The sequence below is a fragment of the Hippocampus bargibanti genome, linkage group LG02, assembly GCF_051943395.1.
Source record: "Hippocampus bargibanti isolate YZ-2025 linkage group LG02, ASM5194339v1, whole genome shotgun sequence".
NCBI lineage: Eukaryota > Metazoa > Chordata > Actinopteri > Syngnathiformes > Syngnathidae > Hippocampus > Hippocampus bargibanti.
The window spans coordinates 10,320,886-10,342,937 of NC_142735.1; the positions used below are offsets into that span (position 1 = coordinate 10,320,886).

Below are 22,052 nucleotides of genomic sequence, written 5' to 3' on the forward strand. Positions count from 1 at the left end.
GCTGCTCGCTGGACTCTCTGGACGAGGTGGGCAACAGACGGACGCTAGCTAAAATAAAAGCTATGATGGACAGCCCCTCCCACCCCCTTCTACCCAACCTGACAGCACTGGGTAGCTCCTTCAGCCAGAGACTATTACACCCGCGCTGCAAGAAGGAGAGGTACCGCCGCCCGTTCCTACCGACTGCTGTCAGGCTTTGCAATTCTCAATGATCACATGTGGGGAAAAAAAATGGACACTTGTAAATCTGGTTTGATGCAATATATCAATATGCCTTTCTTGATACTTGCACTATGTATAGTTTTTTTATGAAACGGTTTTGCACATTTACATTTGCACATTATACAGTTGACATTTTTATTTTGTTATGCTTAGAATATCTTGTTTGCTATCCTTTCACCCCCACTCCATCACCTTTCAATTGCTGCTGTGGACTGCAAATTTCCCCATTGTGGGATGAATAAAGGTTTTCTGATTCAGATTTTAATTCTGAACATCATGTTTGTGGAAGCCAGTTTCTGAGCATCTAAAGAATTCAGACACCAAAACCACAACATCCAACGGTCCAATGTGCACTAGAACAAACAAGGTCAGTGGTTGAATGTTTCATCTTGGAGGCATTGCAATCAGCCAACTAAATTGCAGACATCCACTTCATCGTGGAGTTTATCAGTGAGACATAGCCCGGATAGCCGGCAGCAGCACATTGATCTACATGGGGCGACTTGAACAAGACATGCGCTTTAAATGTGTATGAAGACGCTTACACAGATGAAAGTTGGTTTAATGTAGTGTGTGATGCTGCAAATACAGTCAGCGGGTTAAGAAAATGGGTCATTGTGAGAGAAGCAAAGGCAAGCTTCCAAGTAAAAAAAAATGAAAGCAGAATATATTTGAGTCCGAAGTATGATTCAGTGCATTAATCCCTGGAATGGAGACTGTACAATGATGTGATCTGCGTCTTCACTTTTTTTCTCCAATCAGGCATGGGATTGTTTTTTTTTACCTTGACCATTTCAAAGGACACTCCAATCTTTGTAGTTCAGGTGATGTGATAGACACTTCATAGGACCACACCAATGTCAGAACCACTCTGTATGTTTGTGGGATCGAAAGACTGCATGCAGCACAATTACACAACCCCCTATATTTTATCCCACCCCATGTTAATTGGTAGCAATTTACACAGTGTAACCTTAATAAAATTAGGGGAACAACAGTAAAATTTTGACAGTGTATTTTAGGAAAAAAAAATCTCAGAGGAGCATGCATTGAATAGTCCAACGGTGTCTTAGCAGCCAACAGCTATTCTTGGAAATTAAATTTAGAGTAAAAAAAACACAAGAGTTGAATGTGCCAATGGCACTTTTTAACGATCCTTCCCGGCTTTTATATATGTACCTTGAAACACAAGGAAATTCATCTCAAATACAATGTGAGTATAACTTGAGAGAATAAATAAGGGATACAGTGCCAAGGGTGGTCTTGGAGGAACTTTTTGTGAACAATAGTACAACAGCAGTCTCGGCGAGCTTTGGAACATTTTATATTGTGAAAGGGGACAAAGGAAATGATTGCAGATGACCATTGTAATGAGCAGAACATTGGCTCTGTGATTTTCCAGGCGTGAACAATTCAGTACATTGCACTGGAGAGACCTTGGAAGTGGGGAGGCTCTTTAAAAATGCAAATTCATATTACAGCAGACAGGAATGTTGATGATTATGGTTTTACCAACACAATGTCAACTTAATCTGAGACTCCAAGATGGATTTTTAATTTCCATCTCACCACACATCCCTTTATTTGAAATGTCTAAACCTTCCTCCAGGGTACTTGCCAACCCTGTTAAATGAAACTTAATTTGTCTTTTTTAGTGTTAATTCTTCCACAAACGACAGAGTGTTGTCCAGGCGGTTTATGAGCAAGGCATGATATTTCCCATCTTTTCTGGATTAAGAGGGTGGCCCCGTTCAGTAATAGACAATATTGCAAAAATAGTTTAATAGTGCACCACTCAGGTAAACATTCCCTGCATCTGTTTGCATAAAACGGTACAATGTATCTTAATTGGCTTTAACTGACCATATTCAATCCATGTAACTAAGTAAAATTGAGGAATTCAAAATCAAAACTGAATAAATCAAAGTTAACCAACATTTCAAATTGAAATAAATAATAATGTTGAGAAATTGCCAGCTTTTTTTATTACTGTACTCTTTTTACATATATTTGAACAATAATTGGAATTTTCACTATAATAGACGTCTGATTGATAAACTCATCCATCTGGAATATGAGGCGACTCAACATCTATTTATTTCACTACTCAGCTAAGTAAAATTGAGGAATTCAAAATCAAAACTGAATAAATCAAAGTTAACCAACATTTCAAATTGAAATAAATAATAATGTTGAGAAATTGCCAGCTTTTTTTATTACTGTACTCTTTTTACATATATTTGAACAATAATTGGAATTTTCACTATAATAGACGTCTGATTGATAAACTCATCCATCTGGAATATGAGGCGACTCAACATCTATTTATTTCACAGCTCTCCAAGGGAACTCCTAACTGCAATCTGACATACAACAAAAAATAGCAAATCCTTTGCAAAATAACTGTTTCAATTGTCAAAATGATGTTTTTTAAGAACAGTGTGTGCAACTTCACTTCAATCAAAATAGAGCATTTGTATCTGCAAAAATAGGCGCATTATGATCAACGAGGGGACTTATCAAAAATATAAATGTGTGAAAAAAAATATTACATTGACACAATTTGGACAAACATAAAATGCACATTTAACCATAGGGTTAACCAAAGGATCATTCTTACCTTGACCAACTCGTAATGTTGAATCCCATTGATTCCGACATCAGGGTCAAACGCAGAGGGCACTGGATATCTGGTGTTAATGGCAGTGTTCTCCGGGATGGAGATGTTTATGACCGTAGACTGGAAAAGGGGCGCGTTGTCATTGACGTCCTCAATCAGGAAACGGATCTTGACAAGTCGGAAGATCTCATCAGGCAAGACAGCAACCTCAATTTCATAATAGCAGCGTTTTTCTGCAAAGATCCCAGAGCACAGCTTCTCCCTGTCGATTCTGTGACTGGTGGTAAAGATCTCCCCCGTGTTGGCCTCTACCCTCACCAAAGGCACATCGCCAGTCTTGTACACAGGCTTGAACTGCAGGGGTGAGGACAGTCGGACGTTTGGGTCCAGGTTGAGGTTGAGATCCCTGCGCAAGTTCCCGATGCGGACGTTTTCCGATTGCTCCTCCTTCACTGTGTAGTCTCTCTCTTGGGCCCGACATATGAAGACGGTGGAGGTGAGAAAGACCACCAGTACAGAAGTCTGACTTGCTAAGTTCATACTCAAGAGTGGATGGACCTTCACTTCCACAGAAGTAGTTATGTCTGGAGAGAGTGGAACAGAGTAACAAAGGGGAAAAGGACAGAAAATGTCAATAATGTACATTTTGTTCAATTCCCGCTACAGCGTTGACCTATTCATCTCAAGGAGGTATGAAAACTCATCCTTCCAATGTCTTTGAGTGCAAATTAAATATAACTTTATACCATTAACATTTGCCTACATCCACTGAGCAAGAGGACACATAAAGGTTAACATTTCACATCTTTCATCAATCTATGTAATTCGCTTGCGATGAAAGGTGTCATTTTTTTTATTTTTTTTCTTTGAGTCTCAAAAAAAAGAATGGCAGGACAGAGCATGTGCATTGGCAGAATGTCCACATGACACCATAATTCATGTCAAATGTCTGTGAATCAATGCAACGCATACGCTGTACCTCATAACCGAGCATTCGCCGAGCGGGAGACATGACACATCGGTGCGTGCATGCATGCACACACGCACGTCATTGCAAGTAGTAACACTTGACAGCAGCTATTAATAGACAGCCTAATTTACTTCGAACGTAAACAATTGAGCTCCCGAGTATTTAGCGAACGCCCATGTGCAGCCAAACGAGATAAATGGCAATTTGGTATTTGTGTGAGCATCATTTATGTTCTCAAATATTCCTTTGAAACACCTCTGAGAAATCCCCTTGATGAATTGATTTTTGTTATTATTGTATTCTTTTGGTTTTTATTTTTTTAAGTAGCAATTGCTTTTTGATTCATCATTGCAATGAATGGGACAAAAAATAGATCAATTTGCTCCTGCAGCCTCTCATAAATCACTCTCATTATCACTATATTCAAGTGAATGACCACATGGCAGATTAAGGGTCAAAAGGTGATTCATTCATGCAATCATTCATTCATTCTTTCATTCATTCAATCAACAATGTATTTATTCATTCATTCCTTTGTAGACGTCTGTGTAAGCTCTCAGTCGTACAGGAGTGGTCCATCGATGAGAAGGTTTCTTCAGCCGTCATCTGTACACATTTGAAGGTTTCGGCCTCATCAGAGGTGATACCGGTGGGAGTGGGGGAAATAGGCCAGTCGTTAGTCAGGAATGTAGGAACAATCAGTGGGGCCACAGGGAGGGGTCCTCTGCCCCCCTCAACCTGAGAGTAGGGACCTATCATAGCTGTGTCCGGCGCCACCTAGTCTGGACATTAGGGATATATAAATAGGGCCGACACGACCAGTCAGACTTTAGTTCGCTGACGAAGCCTCTTGGATAGGAGGTGAAACGTCCGAAACCTTCAAATTTGTACAGATGACGGCTGAAGAAACCTTCTCATCGATTCCTTTGTAGAGGAGGGACTAATAACTCTGAGTTCTGCATTACCACATTACTCTTTTGGTGGTTCCTATTGTATTGAGCGGTTCGGAATGACAAAGAAGAGTTGTCATACCACAAGACATAACGTGACTGAATAGCCAACTATTGAGATCAGAATCAGAGAATCAGAATCAGAATCAGAATCATATTTATTGCCAAGTATGTAGAACAAACAAGGAATTTGTTTCCGGTAGAACACGCTGCACTAGTATCGTCGTAAAAAAAACTGCTAAGTGGCACTATACAGTTCCATTTTGGCTACTGTTGAAAGAGTTCAAAGAGTTAATGGCTTCGGGGAAGAAGCTCTTTAAATGTCTGCTGGATTTGGTGCGCATGGATCGGTAGCGCCTGCCTGAGGGGAGTAGCTGGAAAAGGTGGTGGGCAGGGTGCGGAGGGTCCAGTAGGATTTTCCGCGCCCTAGTTTGGATTCTTGCAGTGTGCAAGTCCTCGAGAGTGGGTAGGGCGGTGCCAATGATTTTTTTCCGCCGTCCTAACTGTCCGTTGAAGTCGGATTTTGTCCATTTTTGTGGCGGCCCCGAACCAAACAGTGATGGAAGAACACAGGATGGATTCGATGACAGCCGTGTAGAAATGTTGCAGCACCTCCTGTAGCAGGCCATGCTTCTTTAGCAGCCTCAGGAAGTACATTCTCTGTTGGGCCTTTTTCAGGATAGAGTTGGTGTTGACCTCCCACTTCATGTCCTGGGAGACTGTGATTCCCTGGAACTTGGAGGTCTCAACGGTTGACACCAGGCAGTTGGATAGTGTGAGGGGTAGCTGTGGTGATGGATGTTTCCTGAAGTCCACGATCATCTCAACTGTCTTGAGCGTGTTCAGCTCCAGGTTGTGACGGCTGCACCAGAGCTCCAGCTGCTCCACTTGTTGTCGGTACGCAGACTCGTCGCCGTCTTTGATGAGACCGATGACCGTGGTGTCGTCTGCGAACTTTATGAATTTGACAGCTGGGTGCGTTGAGGTGCAGTCGTTCGTGTAGACAGAGAAGAGCAATGGAGAGAGGACGCATCCCTGCGGGGCTCCAGTGCTCGTGGTTCGTGTTGAGGATGATATATTTCCCAGTCTGACCTGTTGTGTCCGTCCTGTCAGGAAGCTGAGGGTCCACTGGCAGATCGTGGTGGACACACCAAGCTGGAGAAGTTTGGGGATGAGGAGTTCTGGGATAATGGTATTGAACGCAGAGCTGTAGTCCACAAACAGGATCCTTGCGTAGGTTCCTGTGTTGTCAAGGTGGTCGAGGATGTGGTGCAGTCCGATGTTGACTGCATCCTCCACAGACCTGTTTGCCCGGTAGGCCAACTGAAGAGGATCTAGCAGAGGTCCGGTGATGTTCTTTAGGTGGTTCAGCACGAGGCGTTCAAAGGACTTCATGACCACAGACGTCAGAGCGACAGGTCTATAGTCGTTCAATCCCGAGGGTGCTGGTTTCTTTGGAACTGGGACGATAGTAGACTGTTTGAAGCAGGATGGGACTTCACACAGATCAGGTTCATCTTTCGAGTACAAAATCATTATGACCAGCACCCAATGTGAATTTTATTGTGCAACATATATGAGGACTGTACTTTGAGAATGTTGCTCTGCAGCATTCAGTATTATTCACACTAGGGACCAAAACACTGTGGCTCTTTGGGGCAGGACGAAAATGTTGTTTCATGAATTTCCCTGCTGTTTTACATGACTAGGACAATAACCTGTACAAAAAGAAACTAACTAGCACTACAGGGGTCCTCTTCCAAGGCAAGGCAACAACATCCATTGAAGCTCTCTGCCTACTAGGGGAATTGATTAAAAGTAAGAATTTAAGTTTGCTAATTTTTAGGGCAATAATTGCCAGATGTTTCTTATCGTATTTGTTACAAAGCGGCCACATGAGACTCAATACAGTACAGTTAGATGAGAAAAAAAGAGGACAGCTGACATTGATCAGTGAGAGGATTACTCACATTGTATGAATAGCACAGGCGGTGTTGTGCTGCTGAATCAAAATATGGATGAGTTACATCCGATCGGTAAGTGTGCAACACTTTTAAGTGTACGTCATATCAGACGCAGAATTGCTTTACTATGACAATCGCAAGGTATTCCAAGGCGAATGATGAAGTTTGATTTCAAGCCTTAAATGAAAACTGATTCAACGTGGTGAAAAGAAAAGTAAAACAGAAAAGATCAAAGAATTATCTCGATTGTGTCTTCCTTGTCAAATGACAAGAGTTTTCTGAGGGAGGAAAGATGAGAGTGTGCATGTGTATATGCTCTAGGTCAGGGGTGGGCAAACTTTTTGACTTGCGGGCCGCATTGGGTTCTAAAATTTGACAGAGGGGCCGGGCCAGGAGCATTTGGAGGGAGTGTTTGGGCCGGAAATACTAAACCTAAAGCATTAAAGGACAACCGACGCCTCCGGACAAGTTATGTCCATAATTTATAAAATCACTTCAAATGACTTTGACTGAGTGTATTTTACAAAGATTCCACAGCATATAGCTATAGTTTACATTTTAAGACTTGCGCTGAATATTCATGAAGGCTTGTTTTCGAGTTGATGAGTTCATGACGATCCCCATGTGACGTCATGTTTGGACCGCCCCTGACCGAGAAAGCGACATACAATGCATTTTGGGTACTTTGTTTGGTCTGAAAACTTCGTGTTGATCCGTGTTGATGGCGAAATTAGAAGGAAAACACATAAATAACGCCATGGTGAATCGTTGTGTGTTGCACCAAGACAACTATTTGATATTCGCTGACACAAATTCCCATCTGACAAATCAGCCCATTTCCAAAGGAGCTTGGGCGCAATCTTCTGCATTTTCTGGGTGCTACATTGCTGTCATTGACGGCTCGAATTGATATGGGAGGACTCCTTGAATCAATTGCAAACATTTATGCTTTCCTCTTCAGAACTATTTGAATCCTATTCATAACTGGATGAGTAACAAGAAAACATCTTCTCCGAATCTGAAGCCATTGTTTTGATTCTCGAGCAAGGCAAGACGTCTTGGCGTGACGTCACGAACAGGGGGGTGGGACCTTCTGAAACTGGCCATTTCCGGATGCATTTTGAAGTCATTTTTATTGGTGTTTTTCATTTAACTAAAAATATCAGCCTGCCTGATTTGGGTATTTTAGATGCTATAAAACATTTTTCTGATGTCAGTGGGAAACACACAAAAAAAGGTGCCGGTTGTCCTTTAAATGTAGTGCGTACAAACCTCATAGCACAGTAAGAACACTACAACCCAATTTATTAACTGTCTTTCAAATGTGAAAAATATCCCTGATCAGTTTATAAATTTGTCTCAAGGAATATGGCGTTTACATACTATTTTGCAGATACTTGGAGGAGGAAATGGAAATAGATTAAAATAACATATGCACTGTGATTTATCAAGATTGCGTCTGTTTTTAATAAGTTTTCATTGAAGGGGCAAAGTTAAAGAAATCAACATTTATTGAAAAATGGAATCACTTTCAACATTCAAAACATATTATTACACAACGAAATATTCAAGCTCAATAATACCTACTTGTGTTAAATTCCGCCAAATCATAGATGGTTTGTCCTGACCGCGCGCTCAACAAACTCCTCACTGACGCCCTCGCCTTCACGCGCAAACAATACACGTGTACAGTCGCCGAGCACACCAACATAGACTACCTGCAGTTGAAATTTGCATACTCTGCACGGCAGCCAATCAGAATCCTGCTTCTTTCTTCCGGACTTTCGCAAGCGTTATAAAGTCGTGCAATTGCATGTCATTTTCCAAAATAGATGCACAGAACCTCAGCCCAGAAGAAAGATTCAAAAGAAGCTAACAACATATGTGACGCTACAAAACGTAAATTTACATTAAACCGTGACTGTGAAGTGTACGTGAGACTTATGAAAGGGGCTTAGTGGCTCGTAGAAAGCAATGCAAACATTGCATTGTGCACCGCAATGACTATTGACTACTGCAGCAAAATCTACAGCCATGCACATTTACCGTAAATTAAGCAAGGTAGCATTTGTAGTCGGTGCATTCTTGATTTAAAAAAAAACTTTGTAACTTTATACTTCGTGACAATGTTTTTTTAATGCGATTACAGTAAAGTTTCGTTATATCGATATCGGATATATCGATAGTCCCGGTTATATCGATACTATTTCTATGCACGCACGGAGAAAATTACATGCAAACAGGGTCGGATATATCGATAGTCCCGGTTATATCGATATTTTTTCGGACTCCCTTGAATATCGATATAATGAGACTTTACTGTAGTTGTCTCATTGTGCTTCAAGTTGTGAAAATTGGGCCAGGCAACTTTTCAGTTATCTGCCCTGTTCTTGGCTAACTTTTTGTCGTGAGTTTTAGCTACTGTTTTTACTATAATTTGGGCAAATTCGGCGGGCCGGATTAAAAAGCCTAACGGGCCGTATGTGGCCCGCGGGCCGTAGTTTGCCCATGTCTGCTCTAGGTGTTCATTTGAGTCTGCACAGGGCTCCAAGCGCAATGAGAAAATGATAGAAACAATTACCGATTATATGGTAAAACAACAATAATATTTTACCAGAATTCAAGACTCGGAGGAGTTGCACATTTGTATGAGGTCAAATAATTATGCTTTGCAAGTAAACATTGAGTTGACACGTTGAATATTTTCACATTAATGTACTACTTACACTGACAATTTTATTAAATCTATAAAGATACTTTTTTGGTCAGAGTGATAATGCCTTACATAAAATACGTCAGTGATGAAGTAACTTGATTTGCAGTGATCTTTTTTTACTCAGTCGACATTGGCACTCTATAAAATCTTAAGAAGAGGTGATTTTAATTACGTATTTTACTCCTCTCATGTAGCTTAAAAATGGTTTGCCTCAGTATGATGCAGTGTGTTGTTCTATGTCATTTCAACCTCAAGCCACAAGAAATACAGTGAGACCTCAGCTTACGAACACCTTATCTTACGAACTTTTCATCTTACAAACGTCAAATGTATGAAAATTAAACATTGAAATACGCACTACTTTTCGGCGGGAGAACACCAAAGCACACGACCTGATCTTCAGCGAACAGTGCTCCACCTTTCCACAACCCCCCTCATTGAATGCACACGTCGATCGCCTCCTTGGAGCTTTTTGCTGAAAATTTTACTATTATGGGACCAAAAAAACCCACCACAGGCTTGTGTTCGGCCCAAGAAGACACAAAATGAAATCACCGTCGCTGAGAAGAAGGAGATAATTGAAAAACACGAATGAGGTGTGCGTTTGTGTGATTTAATGGCCGAGCACGGCTATACTAAGTCAACCATTGCTACCATTCTCCGCAACAGAGAAGCCATCAAAGGTGCGTCTGTTGCAAAAGGTGTTTCCGTGCTCTCAAAGCGACAAATCGAAGAAGTTGAAAAAAAGCAGCTATCCGGCGACAGCGTGAGTAAAGCCATTTTATGCGAGAAAGCACGGCTAATTCACGCCGATATCGCCACGCGGCAACCTGGAAGTTCGACACTGATTGAGGATTTTAAAGCCAGCAACGGATGGTTCAAGAACTTTAAGCGCCGTACTGGGATTCACTGTGTCACTCGTCATGGTGAAGCAGCCAGTTCTGACCATAAAGCTGCTGAAGCCACAAGGCGTCATTCCTCGAACTGGTGAATGAAGAAGGCTACATTCCTTAGCAGGTATTTAATGCGGATAAGACCGGACTTCTCTGGTAAAAGATGATCAGAGGAGGAGGAGATTGCTGCAGCATCTAGTGAGCGCATCAAAAAAATGTTGGCAAAGTGGAATGAATTGCAGGCTTTTATCAAACAGTTCCATCAAGAAAAGACTGGCTATGAGAGTCATCAACATGATGAGCGATACTGTGATGCCTCAGTTTCGTAAGACCTTACAAGTCAGAAAGCAACAAGTGTCAATTAAGAGGTTTTTAATCAGCAAAAATGATGAGGAGTCTCCAAAGAAGCAAAGAGAAGCCACACCAGAGGTTAACTTACCAACAGTCCTTATGGAAGGTGACTCTCCTTCCATAAGCCATCAACGACCATCAAAAAGGCAAATAAAACTTTATTTTACAGCACAGTTTATTTCCTTAATTACAGTCCTCATGTAATGTGCCTCTCTTTCCAAACAGCAATTCCCTTTGACCTCGGACTTCCAACGCCATTCCATCAAGCCATCAATGACCATCACAAAAGTAAATAAAGTGACTTTATTATATAGTGCAGTGTATTTCTTTCATTACAATACAATAGCACATTTATTATACATAGAATAGGGTATGTTGTGTGTAGTTTTAAGGCTTATTTAGTTGAAAAGTATATTTTATAGAAACCTGGGAACGGATTATTTTAATGGTTTCCTATGGGAAAATAAAATTGTGATACACACTTTTTGGCTTACGCACTATATCTGGGAACTAATTAAGTTCGTAAGCTGAGGTCTCACTTGTACAGCCACTAAATATCTCATTTTGTTCCAAGGATTGGACATTGGTACATGTCACAATTCTGTTGTCTCTTGTCCTGTAATTGTGGACAAAGGTCAGGCCAAGCAAGAGAATGAACTGAAAAATAAATGTTAATATATGCGGCTCATTTGCTTACATTTTAATAGTCCCCAGAAAGTCTATTTTTTTCTTTTATTGCTGGACCAGAAGCCACTTTGGATTTGGTCGGTAAACCAAAGCTTGACTCAAAAAGAAAAAAAAGTAGGCCTGCATTGGATCACATTCCATGACATTGTGATGGACAAGTCTTCCTTTTGTTTGGCTCTACTGGCTCAATGAGCGGAAGGCCAAATATACAGTTTAACCACTGTCACACTTAAGCCTTAAAGAGACCCTCAACCATCAACCACATTTACGCCAACAACATTGAAACGTCTTGATCGGAATGGAGTTTGTTATCGTTATTAGATAGAAATTGGATTCATCAAAGACTTTGGATTCTCTTTGGGTGATCTCATTGAAAAGCTTGAGAGATTGCTGGCAGTCTGACGAAATCAGGTCCCTCCACCATCCCTCTCTTGCTTTCCTAATACACACAGCTGACACAACTTTCGCCCAATGCCAAAAATGATATTGAAATTACTAGAATAGTGATGTAACACAGTCCTGTAAATATACAAAAAATATGTTTGATTTTGAGAAAAGTGGAAAGTCGGCTAAGAACTTCAGACAAAATCAGAGTTATCCACTATTGAAAACTATTCAGTAATTGTTTGAGGGAAAAGGGTGGGTTATTCCAATTATAATATTTTGCGCATTGTGCGCATTTTTGTTTTCCTCAGCCGCAGTGACTTTTCATATCAGTTGCAATGATTGAAAAGAGACATTAATTGTAATTCATATAAATAATTGTTCGCATCACTATTATTTCTCACCGGTTGCTGTAGCTATATGACAAATTGACACAACCAGAATAATGGACCTCAAGAGGGCAGTCGAGACGTGTTCATCTATCATTGCTGACAAACGTAAACTTTCTCATGCTCTAAAGTGGTTTGTCGATAACAATTAAGATGATGATGTCAAATCAACAAGAAATGACTATTTTAATTGGAAATCACATTGTAATTAACTTGTAACAACAGTGGAAAACCTTGCCAGATTAAATGTCAGCATGATCTTAAAAATAATGAACACACTTCTAAACAAAAAGTGACAGTTGAAGCAAATTAAAACACCCTTCATACACATCTAATACGATCAATCAAAGAAATTTCAGGGGCTCACACGGACTGTGGTATACACACAAATGATGCCTTTGGGTATTGAGGTACAATAAATTATATTTGAAGCGAGACCAGCACCAAAAGAACAAATGCCCCTGAAAAATCTGCTTGTTTTTTAATTGTGCCAGTAGTTTTACGTTTAGAACTGCATTGCATCATGTTGAAATGTTTTCTGCCAGCAGTTGTGATGAATCTCATTATAGTGTACTGTATAGAGTGTGTATATTCTGTGTGTACATAGAGATTGTAGTGGAAAAGAGTGTTCAAGAAAGGTCTATGAAATGATAGAGGTCAGGAAATATAACCTGCCCTTTCCCAACCACAAACTGGTCTAACTATACATTTTAATAAATTGACTTTGCTACTTATTCATACTAAAAAATAGTGAGGAATACATTGAACCCCCACCACCACCACCACCCAAAAGAAAAAAAAAATATTTCCTGCCACCAATTCATGTTACAATATTAATTCAACCTAATTTGTGACTCACTGCAAAATGTAACGATACTTGGCTGTGGTCTTCCATTCATCTGAATTTCAATGCACTGATCCTACTTGTAGGAAATTAGTGTGCATGTATGCGCCCGAAAAAAAGCCTCGGTGACAAAGACAGAATCACAAGCACTTGTCTCCGAAGAGCAGAATGGAAATTGGTTTGGAACAAAGTGATTGCTCCCCGAGGTTATGGTCGGTGACAGCTTCGCGGCTGGACCGGGATCTCGCTTGTTGCCGCGCACCCACGCAACGTGCTTTGCAACCAAAATGTTGAGAGAGCAGCGCTTGCTTGGAAGTCGCGGCACTTTCGGATCATCCATTCAGTATAATACTGTATGGCTACAGTATGGATAAATTCCCACTTGCATTGGAATAGTCTGTATATCAGGTGCACAGCGGAGAAAACCCAAATGTATTTGAGCAAATAATTGGCTCAGTCCTCTTACGTTTGATACACGTCCACTTTGAATGGTTGCGTTTTAGTGTGTGCGGCGCATTTGTGTCGCGTTTGGTTGCAATCTGGCTATTGGTTGAGCACGTCGATCGTTTCAACAGATACATTAATCATACAAATTACGACTTTGTCAATGAAGATATTAAAAGGCTCTTACCCGTTCTGCTTGGCTGGGTTGAAAAAAAATCAGTTAGTTGTGCCTCCGCGTCGAGACATCATTGCTTTTCAAAAATGTAAACATAATACTGGATCGGGTGCCATGTATTGATCTGAAGTGGAGATAGTTCGAGGGCAATAATCCTCGTGAGGGAAAAAGATGACAAAAGAACAAATGAAAGATCCACGACAAAAACTTATCCAAGCGCAAGAGGCGGTTGTCCACGAAAGCTGGAAGAAATAAACACGCACAAAACTTTGTTCATAAATGGAACACCGGTACAATTCCTCTTCAGCTGTCAAAGCTCCGTTTCCTGCCTTAACTGTATCCCTATAACTGCTATTTACGGCAACGTCGCTTGCACCAAAAACGTGCGTCAAAAACTTAACACCGCTAAAAAAATACACCGCATGGTGAAAACGTGCAGCTAATTAATTTTACAACCTCGAGCAAACAAACAGGTAAACAAAAAAATCCAAAATAAGAGTGATGTACGGGTGGCATTGCATGCCAGCCCCTCCCCCTCCAAACTGGATCAAATTGTGGCTCGGTGCAGCACCGTTTGCCAGACCAGGATAGAGGTTTCGCCGAGGCGATGCGCTAAACTGGAAATGTCTCGGTAGTATTGGATGAACTCTCCGGGTGCGCCCACCTCTCTCGAGCACTCGCTCTTCCAACCGTTGACATCACGAAGGAAGGAGGAGCCAGTTGAAAATTCCGAAGCTGTGGTCCTGTTAAAGCTGCACTGCGTTGGTGAGAAACTCACACTGAGAAGCGTTCTGGAGTGCGACGTGGATGCTCGACATCGGTCCCCAAATACACCTGAATGCAAGAGGGCGGCAATGTTCACTTGTATTTTTTTTTAATTCCCGCGAGCCCTACTCGATCACTGGTACCTCTGCATAAAGATGAGTGATTAGATTGTGTCTGTTCTCCCCACTTCATGACATTTTTAAAGGCTGAGAATGTGGTGAGATGGCTAATAATTGTGTTTTTCACACTTTCCACAAATAACAATTTATCATACACTTTTGGTGATACGAGGAGCCAATGACATTTGAGGTCCGACATACTGGAGTTTGGTTTACGGCCGAAGAGCACTTTGCAAGGTATACGGTTGAAACGATAACTGTGAAAGTTGGTTCAACTCAGCTGATCATGTGAAAGGAAATAAGGTGCCTTCAAAAGCCTTGATTTTCTTCAAAAGATAGCCCTGCGCCTAATATGCATGTGCACCTTAAATGTGAAGAACTATTGAGCCACAACAGGTCTCGCGATGACTGTCAGCAGCCACCAACTCCATTTCCCCCTGTAGAAGTAGTGCATAACCCCAGCCTCTAACGTAGCGCCATATGGTGTGGTGTGTCTTATATTTGGAAAACCTTTATATATTTATATATAATATTTGGACAGCTTTTTTTATTAATGGAAGGTGCACCTTGTAGTCTGGTGTGTAGTGTATATGGAAATGGTTTGAGAATACACCATAGATTGGGAGTGCACCTTATACCACGGTGCACCTTATACATTGGAAAATACAGGAGTTTTGTTGCTACACATTATTTCCAAGCCAGACAGCATTTTGACCAGCCACAAATTTGTTGTTGGATAACAGGGGTTATGCACAACTAATTTAGGCATTTGGAAAAACAGGTGACATAATTTACTTCTTTTCATGATTGGCAGAGCCCTAAAATAGGAGACCAGGTCAACGTAACTGAAGACATACAGTGTTCAATGATCAAACACTCAACAGTTCATGAGGTATAAGGATGAAAAAGTTTCTTCAGCCGTCATCTGTACTTCTTTGAAGGTGTCGGACGTTTCGCTTCTTAGAATTTGTTTAGTCTTCCCAATGTATTGGATTGGATTTGCCTTTATTAGTCTCACAGTGGAGAAATTTACATTTCACAGTATTGCTCTTTACAATTTTCATTCTTACAAAAAAGACTTTATCGACATCGCAGGAATAATACTAGTGGACCTGAATCGGCAGTACAGCAAGTATCGACAAATCCTTGACTAAATCAAGTTGGGGGTGTGACATTTGGATCGTTTGTACAACAGACTGTTTAGGCAACATAGGATTAGTTGTGCTGATGAGATGATACCAGAGCAAATCAGGCAATTAGGCCAGTCGTCAGTCAGGACAATAGAAGCAATCAGTGGAACCACAGGGAGTAGTCCACCGCTCCCCCCAACCCGAGTGCAGGGACCTATCATAGCAGAGTCCGGCACCGCCACGTCTGGACGGTAGGGATATATATAGGACCAAAACTACCAGTAAGACTTTAGTTCGCTGAAGAAGCATCTTGGATAAGAAGTGAAACGTCCGACACCTTCAAAGAAGTACAGATGACGGCTGAAGAAACTTTTTCATCGATGGACCACTCCTGTACGACTGAGAGCTTACACAGGCGTATTGCTGCCAACTTTGGATGAGGTTTCCCTACATCGGCACTGGCAAACAACATTCAGCAAGTTCATTTAATTGTCACAAGTCGCAAATACTGAGTTTTGCATGTCTATATTTGCATTGCAAGTGTGTGGTATAATTATAAGTCATTGTGATTTGCTATATTAACCTAGTTGATTGCAATTAAGTATTGAAGTTTGGGTTTATAAGCTAAATTGAAAATAGTATATTCACACCTGTATTTTGTGACACTCTACTGTACATTTAAAGTTAAAAGCTAAGCTTAAAAGTATATTTTCGCAAAAGGGAGAATTTTCAACTACATTTTGCTACACAGTCAACATGTCACGTGAAGGTGAGAGACAGCAAGCATACGCCCAAGAAGAGCAAGTTGAAGCAACGGTAGATGTAACACCACATCCGAGTCAGGCAGATTCCACACTGCCGAGGAGAAGTGAACGCACTCGTACACTAACTGAAAAGGGACAGGCACTTGTAGATGACAAGTTGAAAGATCTGCAAGCAAAGTTCAAGATGACATATGAAAGGTGGAAAGACAATATTAATGGACTAAAAAAGGCCTTTAAATACAATGATGATTCTGACCTAATAGATACAATGAGCAGAATAAATATAGCTCAAGTTATGATTGATGATACTTACCTAGAAATCAGAGACACTCTACATCCAGAGCACCCAGACTCCGAAACCCAAAGAAAGAATGACACATGCAAAGCACTCACCCAAACTGCCGATAAAAGAGCTCAGCGGTTCATCGAAAATAATTGGTCAAAAATCTCATCTTGGCCAGACAATAAATCAGTGTTTCAGACTACACACTCCAATGTATCCCAAGACGCAAGACAAGCTGCAGCTGAAGCAGCAGTATCAAGAGAAGCTCTCAGAGCCATGAAAGAAATTAGTGAAAAGGAAGAAGAAATCCGAAGACTGGAGATACAAGATGAAACATGGAGAGTTGAAAACGAGGCAGAGAATGCAAAGGAAAGAGCTCTGTTCATTACAGAAAATGCTTTTAGGAAAACAAAGATAGAGAAGAAAAGGAGAGAAGTTGAACGGTTCGAGGAACTCAAAAGGCTTAGCAAAGCAGACTGGTGAGAGGTATCAGGTCTCAAACCAGGATCAAGCTCCCAGCAAGCTATACTCGGGAGTGTATTCCAACAAACGGATCTCATATGCCCACCCGTGAAAAAGCAACATCTTGGCCACACGTAGATTATCTAGCCGACGAAATGTTTGAAGAACCAACTGGAAAGCATAAGGTGGTCAAGAAAGTCCTGGAAGAAGACAAAGACCATTTTAAAGAAGCTAAAAAAGTTCTTGAAGAAGAGAAAGAACTCAAAGAACCTTCTCAAAAGGAGAAGACTGTTGGGAAACTTCAAAAGGAAGACACAGAGGTCGATGTATCTGCAAAGCAAGTCAGGAAAGGGCAAAGACAAGACAAGGAGATCAAAGAACCTTTTCAGGAACCTAAGAAGCATCTGAAGAAAGAGAAGGAAGTCAAGGAAACTGAGACAGAACTCAAAGACATTTCTAACAAATTAAAGGATGTTAGGAAACCTAAAAAGGGAGTGAAGATAGTCCGAGAAACAGCACAGAACGAGAAAGTAAAATGGGACAATGTTGAGTTTAGCAAACCCTCCAGAGAACAAAGGTCTGTGGAATCACTCAAAGATGCTGAAAAACTACAAGAGAAAACACAGAAAGAAGAGAAACAAGACAAAACCCGTCCTCAAGAAATTGACAGTGAAGATCCAGAACTTAAAAGAGCACAGGTGCTCATAACTAAAGCGACAGTGAACAGATCACTGTCAGAGCGCCTTGAGAAATTTTCAGATTGGAGAAGAGTAAGGGACATAGCAAGGAAGGATCAAGTGAAACCACAACAATTGAAGAACAAGAAGCTGAACAATTCATCATCCAAGTAGTTCAAAGAGAGACGATCAGGGCTCTACGTGAAGGGAAGGAGATTCCTACGAACAAGTCAACTAACTTGTATAAGTTGAGTCCTTTCATGGACAGCCTGAGTATCCTGAGGGTGGGAGGAAGATTAACCCAAGCCGCATTTCATCCCTATGTCAGGATTCTAGCCATTCTCCCAAAGGGACATCACATCTCTCGTCTCTTAATCAAGCACTATCATGAGAAAGTGTGTCATCAAGGCCGGGGAATGACAATCAACAAAGTGCGCTCAAATGGGTTCTGGATTCTCAGATGTAGCACCGAAGTGTCATCCCTCATCTTTAAGTGTGTGAAGTGCAGGAAATTCCGAAGGTTCAACCAAGAACAAAAAATGGCCGATTTTCCGCCTGAGAGAATAGAAAGTATGCCTCCTTTCACGTACAGTGGCATGGATTGGGGATTGAAAGAAGGACGTAAGGAGCTGAAAAATGGTCTTACATTCACCTGCATGTGCTCAAGAGCAATTCACGTAGAGGTACTGGACGACCTCACCACTGATGCCTTCCTGAACGTGCTGCGTTGCTTTATCGCTATAAGGGGCAACATAAGACAACTCCAAAGCGACCAGGGCACCAACTTTGTAGGTGCACGCAATGAGTTCCAAGAGTTGATGAAAAAACTAGAAGAAGAACGTGTTAAGGAACTGGGATGCAGCTTCGTAAAGAATCCCCCTGCCTCCAGTCACATGGGCGGTGTCTGGGAGAGACAAATACGTACTATAAGGAGTGTCCTCAAGTCTATCTTTGACCAATCTGCAAGCCGACTGGACAGCTCGTCTCTCAGAACGTTCCTATCTTTATGAGGTGATGGCAATTGTAAAAAGCAGACCACTGTCGGCTGTGCATATTAATGATCCATCTGGACCAGAACCCTTAACTCCTAATCACATCCTCACGATGAAGTCTTCAGTTATTATGCCCCCACCTGGAGAGTTTATGAAGGAGGATCTCTATCTACAGAGGAGATGGAAAAGAGTTCAGTTTCTCTCAAACGAGTTCTGGTCAAGGTGGAGGAAGGAGTACTTGCTTAATCTGCAGCAGAGACAAAAGTGGACCAAGGACAGAAGGAATGCGAAGGTGAATGACATTGTCCTACTGCAGGGTGAGAACTTATCCAGGAATCAGTGGGAATTGGCTAAAGTAGTGGAAGTCTTCCCAGCTGCTGACAATAGAGTTAGAAGAGTTAAGCCTTTGGTCAGTGGCACATTAGACAGCAAAGGCACATTGCAGCCACATTATGTCAAGAGGGCGCGATACAAAACAGTTCTATGGCTAGACACAGGGTAGAAAATGCACTGCAGTCTTTTTGTTTTGCTTTGTTTAAAAATATATATGCATTGTAAAGGGTTCAAGAATCACTGTGTGATTGGTGGGAGTGTAACTGCAGCTGATGCATTTGTTTATGACCGATGTCCCGTAGTTGACCTGCAGATGGCTGTGCTTTATTTTCTTAACATTGCGTTGGGCTTTTGTGACTTCCGGTAGAGAATTACTTCCTGCTCTATGGTATTTAAGTTTCATTTTACTAAGAAGAAGACGGCGAGGATCGACAAGCTTTATCGCTGCGCTGTGTAGCAAGGAAAAGAACAAAGACCAAATACTTCTATTTCGAACAGAAAGCGGGCAAAGTGGTTTGTACAATTTTGTTGCATACGTTTTATTTCATTGATGTGGGGTCCAAATGTTTGTGTGTAAATAACCGATATTTTATACAGTAAAGTCTCGTTATATCGATATTCGAGGGAGTCCGAAAAAATATCGATATAACCGGGACTATCGATATATCCGACCCTGTTTGCATGTAATTTTCTCCGTGCGTGCATAGAAATAGCATCGATATAACCGGGAATATCGATATATCCGATATCGATATAACGAGACTTTACTGTACTTGTTTGTAGTTCTACAGTGGTGGTGGTGGTGCTGGTGATGGTGATGACGTTGGTGTAAAATCACATTAAAGAACCGGAGTCCTTTGTTCGAAATGGAGTTACAGTGTGTATTTATTTTGGATTGGATTTGGATTGGATTTGCTTTTATTGGTCTCGCAGTGGAGACATTTACATTTCACAGCAGCAAAGTGATGAAAGGAATTTTGATATGTATTTTTGTTTAACATATTACAGTGAGACCTCAACTTAAAAACACCTCAACTTACAAACTTTTTGTCTTACAAACATCAAATTTATGAAAATTAAACCTTATAATAAGCACTATTTTCATAATACACACCCACCACGGCTGGCAGAGTGATCTTTGGCGGAAGCACACGACCGAACGGCACCAGAGGTTAAGTTACCGACAGTCCTTATGGAAGGTGACTCTCCTTCCATAAGCCATCAACGACCATCAAAAAGGTAAATAAAACTTTATTTTACAGCACAGTTTATTTCTTTAATTACAGTCGTCATGTAATGCGCCTCTCTTTCCAAACAGCAATTCCCTTTGACCTTCGACCTCCAACGCCATTCCATCAAGCCATAAATGACCATCACAAATGTAAATAAAGTGACTTTATGATACAATGCAGTATATATCTTTCATTACAATACAATACCACATTTATTATACCTAGAATAAGGTATGTTGTGTGTAGTTTTAAGGCTTATTTATTTGAAAAGTATATTTTATGGAAACCCGGGAACGGATTATTCCCATTTTAATGGTTTCCTATGGGAATTTTTTTTTAAGATACACACTTTTCGCCTTACACACTCTGTCTAGGAACCAATTAAGTTCATAAGTTGAGGTCTCACTGTGTTTGCTAAAATTAAACATAAGTTCAGCAGTTTGGACATTAAATATGTCTTTTCTTTTTAGTGTATTCCATTAAATTTACCTTGAAAAGGATATGTAAATTGTTGTATTCCGTTTTTCTTTGTATTCATGTTTATTTCAATGTTCCAACTTCATTGCAATTGGATTTATACTGGATTAATTTTGTCAATCAAAATAGAGATCTCAATCTGCCAATGCCCAACAGATGAACTGTGAACATTTACTCTAGCGTTAAAGAAAAAAAATGCATCTGTGGTGGAGTTGTTCTACCAACTTTTAAAAATCTCCATATCCAAGAGGGGATTCGGTTTGTAAGTGATTCGTTGCCTTCCTCAAATTTCCCTCTTTCTCATTCCGCATGGCACAGGGAATTAGGATGCCATGGACATACCGTATTTTCACGACCATAAGGCACATATAAACGTCTCAGATTTTTTTCAAAATGTGCAGTGCGCCCTGTAGTGCAGTGCGCCGAATGTGCGGACGTATTAGAGACCACCATGAGGACGTGGTAGAGAACATGAGGGGGGTGTGTGGGTTGTGTATAAAGGAACAGGTACGTATGTGCTTTATGCAGAACATTGCTGTTCGAACAACCCTGAAAATGGCAAAGAGACATGGTTATGAAGCTCAGTTTAAAGTGAAGGCTACGCCGAGGAGCATGGGAATCGAGCCGCCGCGAGAGAATATAAAGTTAACGAGTCGATGGTTCGCAAGTGGAGGAAGCTGGAGAACGAACTCCGACAGGTGAAGAAGACTCAGCTGAGTTTTCGCGGATAATAAAAAGCAAGGTGGCCGGAGTTGGAGGAAAGACTCGAGCAATGGATCGTCGAGCAAAGAGCGATGCGGAAGGAGCGTTTCGACTGTCACCATCCGACTCAGAGCAGTAACGCTAGCGGAGGAAATGAAAATTGAACATTTCCGAGGAGGTCCGTCTTGGTGCTGGCGTTTTATAAATCGGTGCCATTTTTCCATCCGGACTAGAACTACAGTTGCGCAGCAACAGCCGGCGGATTATTCAGAAAAGTTGGTGAACTTCCGGTCCTACTGCGAGAAGCACATCACCGACAAGCGCATCCAGCCGAGCCACAAAGCCGAAAAGGGCTGGATGGACGAGGATATGATGGAGTGGCTGAGGCAGGTGTATGTAAGGAGACCGGGAGTTTTTTTCCACACATCACCGTCACTTCTGATTTGTGACTCTATGCGAGTGCATCTCACAGACAATGTGAAGCAGAAAATGAAGCGGATGAACGCT

At 41.2% G+C, this 22,052-nt stretch overlaps 1 protein-coding gene across 3 annotated transcripts in view; it reads right to left on the reverse strand.

Annotated features, from left to right (window-relative positions):
* pcdh11 (protocadherin 11) overlaps nt 1-14,270 on the reverse strand; it is a 184,346-nt gene extending 170,076 nt beyond the window's left edge. For all 3 annotated transcript variants that reach the window (XM_088988516.1, XM_088988506.1, XM_088988524.1), the window contains exons 1-2: nt 13,622-14,270; nt 2,843-3,426 (exon numbers count right to left, since the gene is read on the reverse strand). In XM_088988516.1, the coding sequence (XP_088844642.1) occupies nt 2,843-3,382 (540 nt within the window). In that variant the 5' untranslated portion in view covers nt 3,383-3,426; nt 13,622-14,270. The remainder of the gene's footprint in view (nt 1-2,842; nt 3,427-13,621) is intronic.
* Between the last annotated feature and the right edge of the window lie 7,782 nt (nt 14,271-22,052).